General features: G+C 50.0%; 1 protein-coding gene across 1 annotated transcript; it reads left to right on the top strand.

Annotated features, from left to right (window-relative positions):
- The first annotated feature begins 694 nt into the window (after positions 1-694).
- Positions 695-5,305, top strand: LOC311159398 (uncharacterized protein). The gene is made up of 6 exons (XM_084215467.1): positions 695-970; positions 2,211-2,603; positions 3,008-3,058; positions 3,438-3,542; positions 4,001-4,047; positions 4,340-5,305. The coding sequence occupies exons 1-6, from the start codon at positions 898-900 to the stop codon at positions 4,526-4,528; spliced, it is 858 nt and encodes a 285-aa protein (XP_084071593.1). The 5' UTR covers positions 695-897; the 3' UTR covers positions 4,529-5,305.
- The last annotated feature ends 2,882 nt before the right edge of the window (positions 5,306-8,187 follow it).

Here is an 8,187-nt window from a genome sequence, read left to right as displayed (position 1 = left end):
CTCTGTGGAGTCAGCAGAAAGAAAGACATTAACCTTTAGTTCCACCAGTACCACAGCTGGGGACTGGGGGAAGGCACGTGCTGCTGGAGAAGGTCTTGGCTTCATCAGTGCCAGGAAACATGAGAACCAGAATAGAAATGAAAAGGAAGGAAGCAAACAAGTACACATCGCTATGCAGTTGTGAAATGAGAGAAGATGAAGATTCAAATGCAGAGAGGAACTGAACATCAGAAAGAGCATGGGAAGAGATGCAGAGGTCCAGAGGGCAGAGCAAGAGGGATACAGAACCTGGCATCTGGGTCCTCATGGCCAGAGTAGGGGCAGGGATCTGCAGGGCCACGTACATCTGCAGGGCACTCTGATCAAGCCCATCCCGATGTCAAACCGTGGGTCCCCGGGGCTGGCAGGGTGTGTGTGTCCCCACCTGGCCTCAGGAGCACACCCGATCACCAGATGGGTATGGACGTCACCCCCCGTGGCAGCACTGCTTCCTCCAGGGGCTCCATTCCCTGGTGCAAAACAAACCAGGCTCGGGTGGCCTGGGGAGGTGGTGCTTTAGGAAGCTGGGGAAGTGGCAGGGAGCTGGGCTGGCCCTAGCGGAGTGGGAAGTGGCCCTCAGCAGCTCCCAGGACATTACTCGGGTCTCAGGGCTCAGAGTATGTCAGGATGAAACCAGAGGAGGAATCAGAGAAGAGAGGAGATAAGAACTGGGCTGAGGCAAGAGAAGGGGAAGAGAGGGGAAGCTTGTGAGCACAGAGGAAACTGCCTGGCCCAATGGTGCAGGGGTGAGGTCCCACCCAGCAAGGCTTCAGCTGCCCTTGGCTGAGCAGTGACCTCACACTGCAGGGAGAGACGCAGGCTCCCGGCCGAGCCCACCAGGCACCCAGCACGGTCACCATGAGGCTCTTGGGGAGCATGGAGCTGGCCAACACCTTTCTGCCCCTGCTGCTGCTCACCTGGCTGCCAGCTGGTGAGTCCCCCAGTGCCCTTGCCTCTGCTCTGAACTCTTCCCTCTTTGCTTATGTCTGCAGAAGGTGTGGAAAGTGCCTGCTGCTGCTTTTACCTCCCCTCTTGCATCATTTAGCCCCTCTTATGCAGCAGCACCTTGCCATGTGCCTTGCAGAGGGGTCCCTCCTGCAGCTGTGCTTGCACAGGCTATGAGCTCCAGGGGCTTTGAACCAGCTTCGCCTTCAGCAGCAGGGAGAGAGAACAGCTGGGGGGAAGGAAACAGAAATGCTTATACTGATTACTGCAGAGTGGGGTCAGATTCACAGGGCAGATGTGATAAAACCAGCCCTCCTATCGGTTTGTTTTTTTTTTTCCCAGAAGGACTTCCTCACCAGATTTCAGCCACAGTTGATGTGTTGGTAGGGTTAGGTCTCATCTTGCAGTGTCTGCCCCAGGCAGGTTTGAGCAGTACTGCCAGGGAGGTGAAGTGGTTTAATGTCACCTGAAATGATGGAGAACAGCAGAGAGGGTGTGGAGAAGAAAAATTATCTGGCCCAGCTCATCTTTGCCAATGTGAACAAAGCAAATGCAGGAACGTACACATGCAGGGTAGAGAACACAAAGAACACATCCAAGAGCAGATGTTCTGAACTGAGCAAGGGTGGTAAGGGACAGAAGTCCAGTAACACTCCTTGGAGTGGAAAGAAAGAACTGAAGAGAGGTAAGAGAGGGAGGACTCAGCTGAGAACATGTGAAGTGACTTCAGCTCAGAGAGTGATTCTGAAATACTCCAGAGTGAGCATTATGGGGTGGGATGAAGCCAGAGAGGCTGCAGGGAATCTGTTTACTGTATTTTCTTTGCTTCTCCAGGGCTCACCATTCTCCACTGCCAATCCCCCAGTCCCGCCTCATGCTCCATGAAATGGTGGAGCCTGAGGCACTTCCTACTTGGGTGCTGCCTGTGTCACTGGTGGAGGAGGTGCCTTCGCCCTGATCCTCACATTTTCAGTCCTTCCTGAGGCACAGAGAAGTTTGTGAACTGCACAGCATCCAGTGGCACAAGTCAACATGCAACATTTCAGTGTTGAGTGCTTAGCATGGTTAAAATGCTTAGAATCATTAGCAGCCAGATTTGGAAAAGATCATCAGCTGCTGCAGAAAAGGATGGTCACCTGACCATGTCTTTCATGAGTGCCATGTGGGACATGACCCTGTAAGATCAACTGTATTTCAGCTATCACTTTTGGTTTTGTTTCCTCCAGGGACAGCCAGTGAGATGGTAAAGCCAGTCACCACTGTGCAGCCCGAGATTGGTTTGGAGAATCTCACAGTGCAGATGAAGTGGTACAATCCTGATTGTCTGGAGGGGGAGAATCAAACCAACCCTGTGTTTCTGGGAGAAAACTGTATGAATTTCACCAGCTCAAGCCTGTGTAGAGCCCACACAGGAATCTGTGTGTCTGGGGTCTTCAACTCAACACCAAACTCAACAGATGCTGGAAATCAAACCAACACTGTGTTTCTGGCTGGAAACTGTATGAATTTCACCAACTCAAGCCTGTGTACAGTCTGCACAGGAAGCTGTGTGTGTAGGGTCTTCATCACGAGACCAAACTCAACAGACGCTGGAAACAGGATGCAAGCAGCCGATCTCGGTAAGTGGCAGTGGGTATCTTTCCATGGGGGAGATGAGTGGGTGGAGAAGGATGCTACCTCCAGCACTCCTCTGGTTCTTCCATGTGTTGTTTCCCCTGAAAGCATCCCAAGAACTGGAGGAGCCAACCCAGCAGAGCAGCTTTTGGCAGATTCTTCCCACTATGGGATGGGGGAACAGAGCTGGGGAGACAAACCATGGAGCTGCTGGGCCATTGGTTCCTTCCTAGGACCTGCCATGTTCTCCAGCTGCAGCACATCAGCCAAATACTGACATGGCTGGAGCTGTGGTGGCAGGAGAGGGACAGCCAGGACTGTGGGGTCAAGGCTCCTGCTCCAAAGCAGAGCAGGGTGCAGGGTGTTCTCTGCCTCTGGACAGTCTCTCACTCATGTTTCTGCCTTTCAGGCTGTGTCTGTGCAGGACCTCAGACTGATGTCACAGGGAACATCTGGACAGGTGTGTCCCCACAGTCCCCTGGCTGCAAGAATGGAGGGCAGGAGGAGTCCTCAGGGAAAAAGAAGGAGGAGCAGTAGGGGAGAAAACAGCCAGATGTTTTCCCATGGGTGGGTGGGACCCACTGCCAAACTGGGGTAGGCACCAGTGGATCAGAAGCTGTGATGCTGGGAAGGGGCTCTGATATTCCAGCTACCCCCTGGATGAGTTTGGAGACCATTCCCCACTGGATTTTGCCAGCACCCTGAAGCTGTAGAGGGTTCAGGGTCTGGAAGCCCAAGTCTGGGAAGAAACTGGCCATGCCATAAAGGAGGCAATGGCAGCAGTGTCCCTGCATGGGGGATGTTGGCTCACGAGTGCTTCTGTGATGTTGTGTGTGCAGGATTCAACTTCCTCCTGAGCATCCTCCTTGGCTTAGCGGTCGGGACGCTCCTTTACATGCCCGTAATTGGCTTCCTGCTGTGGAAGTGCAGAAGGAACAGAACAGGTTGGCATTTCTTCCTCAACTGCTGGTCTGGGCAAGGTTAGGCCTGGGAGATGTCCATCTTTGACATCCTACTGCTCTTGCTCGTTCTGTGTTCCCTTCACAAGTGCTCCTGACCAAGCTGTCCTAGTGTGGTGAGAAGGTTCAACCCCCTCCTTTCCTTCTGGCCAGTGGGAGTCTGGCTATGGCACAGCCTGTTGTGTGATTGAAACAGGTCTTGCATATCCACAAGTGTTCATCTCAGGGCTCTTCTCCAGCTCCTCTAAGGGCTTTTAAGCCCTTGCCAACCCCTGCAGCCCTTTGACCATCTTCAGAACCAGAGCTGCAGTGCCTCATTCTCTCCAGCAACAAAAGCAGGACCAATGCAGATGTTTGCTTCATTCTTTCATTATTTTCTTAATTTAAAATAATGATCATTGTCACTATTGTAACTACTATTTAAACTAGGTTGCCTTTTTCAGGAGAGCTCATGAGCGAGGAAGTGGCAGAGGGGAATCGGGTCAGTACGGTAAGCTGAGGGGGCTTTTCACATATCACTTCCTCCTCCCTGTCAAAAAAAGCATGGTTGAATACCCGCTTGAAGGATTTCATAGTAAAATCAGCTTTGCTTTCTGAAAACATGGTCCTAAACACTTATTAATTCCTATTAAATAAGGGCTTATGAGTGTTTGAGTAGGTGGCACTTCTGAGCAATCTGGGTAATGCTTGGGCAGCACAAAGAGTTGTGCCAGTGGAAATATATTAGCAGGGAAGACACAGAAAGAAAAGCCAAGGCTCTACTCATTGCTGTCTCCCTGCAGGCAGCCCCGGTGACAGGAACTGAGGATGTGACCTATGCCAACCTGAAATTTGAAAACAAGGGGCCAAGATCTGCCTCCACCAATGTCATTTACACTGAGGTCAAGCCATTGCAACAGAAGCAGAGTGGTGGGGATGGCAGTGCTGCCAACACAGAGGTGGATGTCTCCCCCACGGAAGAGAACAAGTGAGGGAGGTGAGCAGCTTATTGTCCACCTGTTGGGGTCATCCTCCTCAAAAACTAGGTGTTAGCTCATACAGCAGTGCAGTCTTGGGGACCAAAGACACCTATTACCCCCGAGTGGCTGCAGAACCCTGCTTTATGTTCCCCTGGAAGAAGCCATGTGAGGACAGGGCTCTTGAGCCCATTTTTCCCTTGCCTTCTGCAGCTCCAAGCACTGCCAAGTCTCAGCAACTATTTTCACTGTCTCTAGTTGCTGACAAGCTCCTCTAGCTGCTTGTTCTGTGTTCAAGAATGACAGTGTACACTGTGTGGCCAGCATGGTGTTCAGGAAGAGCTTGGTCCTGGACATGCTGGGTGGCATGTGCTGGCCATGAGAAGTCCTGGAGCAATTTTCTGGATTTTCTCTGGAGCAGGCATCTGCTGTGATGTGGGCTGACCTTTGTTTCATTCACTCACTTGAAACACAAGTGAGTGAAGGGATGGAAAGGCATTGCTTGCTTCATAGAGGTGCTGCTGCAGTGATGCACATGGATCTGCTTTGTACTGCGAGTAGCTAGGTGTTTTTGCTGGTTTGGTGGTAAATACCCTTCTCGTCGGTAGAGCACTCTCTTTTGTGCCCTCTTTTATTGATAATGTTGTGTTTATTGTGAATTTTTCAGTAAAATTGTGATTCCTGCATGTGGTCTTGCCTGGTGTTTCCTCTGCTGTTGGAAGAGGAGCAGCTTGAGTGGAGTTAACTTTCCCACTAGGTTTGAAACCAGCACATAGTCTATAGTGATTTAGTGTTACAGCCACAACAGATGCTGAGGTTCAGAGATTACCCCATAAAGGTAGTACAGATCTTCTGGGTTATTCTCAGAGCATATGATCCAACTTGGACAGATATCCAACCATTAAACAACCCACCTCATCAGCTTCTCTGCCAGGCATGGCATCATCATGCATGCCTGCATGCCAGCACCTGCATGACTAGGTTCCATTCAATGCCCCATCAACATCCCTGCTACCAGTCACATAAACACCTGCACAAGCTGGGCAGTGATGGGATAACTGTTGCACTCAAACTTCTTTTTTCTGACCTAAAAGGATCTCATGATTCTCTACAGCCAGGCTGGGTGGCCCTTGGGCTGGACAAGCACAGCCCTTCTCTTGTGTCTATAGCATGAAATTACTTATATTGTTATTTTAAGGAGAAAAGGGTTTTAAAAAACCTTCAACTAAGAGGGACAGACTGCTCATGAATTCAAGAAGAGCTGAGCTAGACACCTGAGACTTGTACTAACAACCTTGGTAGCCACTTACTATTTGCTGAGGGAAGTGGGGGGAAGTTTCAGAGGAGGCAAATATAGCTGCAGAATTCTTCAGAATCCCACTGGTCAAAACACAAGGCCATGAGGAAAACCACAAAGGACATGAGCAGAATGACATGCTTGCTAAATTGCAAAGAGACAAAATTGGAAAGCTGAGGTGCAAATCAAATTAACAAGGGCTGCCAGAGGCTCTGCATTTGCTTAACTGCCTTAAAAAGAAGTGGGGAGAAAAACATGGCCTATTGCTTTACCAGGAAAGAGTTATTGATCAATGAAATGGAGGAAGCTGGGACATTCATAGTGCTGTATTGGCATCCTCCTTTATGCCCAAGGTTAGTGGGGAATCAGATCTGGGATAGCATTTTTAACAGGGACCCAGGCAAGAAGCCATGAAATAGCCTTGGAGCAGTAACAGCAGTGAACAAGAGGTAGGGAAAGGCAGCCAGGGCTGCTGGAGGAACTAGCTGAGGCAACTTCTCCAGAGCAGGTAGGAAGGGTGGGGGACATCTTTGCCCTTTGGCTATTTTTAAAAAGGTGAAGCAGCTACTATGGCCAGAGCTGAGCCTCCAAATTTCACTTCTCAGAAAGATGCTATCACAAGCACTTCAGCAACTGTGTGTAGGTAAAACAATGACAAACACAAGGCTCTCCTTGTCCCAAGCTCCTCCATATGGAGAGTGTCCCTTGTCCCTGTGTGCACCCAAGGCAGGTGGGTGGAAGATCCACAATGGGTTTTCATGCCAGGAGCACTGAGTGCGTCCTTGCTGCCCCCCAAGCTCTGCTGGCCATAAAAAGGAAGGCTGACTCATGCAGAGAAACAAAAGTGTTGCTTCTCCCAGTTTGGGCAAGAGGAAAGTGGAGTTCAGGATAAGGGCTGCCTTCATCAGGGACCTCATAAGGAGATCTGATCTTCTACTACCAGTGAGGCTGAGAAAAGGCAATATAACCCCCAAAGGCTGTAAGTGTGCAGAGCTTTTGCCCATTTCCTTCTAGGATCATCACTAGCGAGGAGCAACAAGTTGGTTGGACAGGCGGTTTATCACACAAATCCTGTCTCCTTGGCAGCTGTTCTCACTGATGACAGAAGCAGGGACTGGGGAGGAGTGAAAGAGGGGTGTGGGAAAGCTGTGCTCTGGAAGGAAGGGGCTTCAATCCCACCAGTGACAGCCTGGGGCAGTGCAAGTGTGATTCCCAGAGCAGCTCTGAGCAGTCAGAAAGGTGTTTTCTTAAGTTTTCCTTAACATCTGTGGTTTCCAGTGCATACCACATATTCAAGTCAAGTTTTCAGAGGAACAATTTACGAAGAATGCAACCTAACATTTGAACAGTTTAAGAAATCACTGAGAGGCTGAGTAGGAGACACACTTGGAATACCACTAATACCAGCCTTAAAACAAAGGCTTTACTATTGGTCACTTTTATTTTAAGAACAGAGCAGCCTTTCATCCCAGCCCTCTCCATGAGTTTAGCAACTCAGGTAGCACACAAGAAGTCACATCCTGTAGAGCAACAGCTCCAAACAAAGCAGTCCCCACTGAGACACTGAATGTGGGCTTTCCTCCTCCCCCTCCCTGGGTGAGAAGCAAGCCCAGCACAAAATGTGAAGAGCACCCTGATCCCACACCTGCAGGATGCTTCACTAGTAGTAACTACACAAATAAATAGTATCTCATGGACAGGAAGCAGAGGGCCACCACAGATCATCTAGAAATTAAGTTATTGCTATGTTCTTATGTATTTGACACTGCAGGTAACTCACTTGGGTAACCACCAAGAGAGGTCTCAGATTGCCCTTGTGTTATCAGCTTGTGTTGGACTGAAAGCTGTGGGGAGACAAGACAGATCTTGTTTCATCAGCTCCCTGCCTTAAAGGCAGGAGTTCTTGATGGGACTGAATCTTTGTCATTTTGCTGAAAACAGCTGGGGGAAGGGGCTCCCAATACACTTGAAAATTCATCATGCCTGCCAGCCTTTCCCATGCACACTGCTATGAGTACAGACTGCTAAGGGTACTCCCTGCTCCTGACTTGCCACAGGAGCTGCTGAACCATCTCCACATAAGAAGCTGCAGGTTGAAATTTCAAAGAGAGCAGGAGCCCATTGCCCCGGGGGCTGAGCCAGAGCTGCTGATTCACCAGGGACAATCAGGACTAATTAGAGCTGAAGGACATGGGCACGGGAAATGCCACAGGCACACAAGGACAACCTGACATGTGACTGTACTTCCCTCTGCTGGTGGGACACGCTGTGACGGCCAGCGTCCAGGATCAAGTCAGGTCAGCCAAAACAAGGTGTAACATGAAGTCTAATACGTGACTTGTCACCAGAGGATCAGGTAGCCCAAGGCTGATGACAA

This window comes from Fringilla coelebs (assembly GCF_963513975.1).
Source record: "Fringilla coelebs genome assembly, chromosome: 14".
NCBI lineage: Eukaryota > Metazoa > Chordata > Aves > Passeriformes > Fringillidae > Fringilla > Fringilla coelebs.
This window is presented reverse-complemented; position numbering and strand designations above follow the sequence as displayed.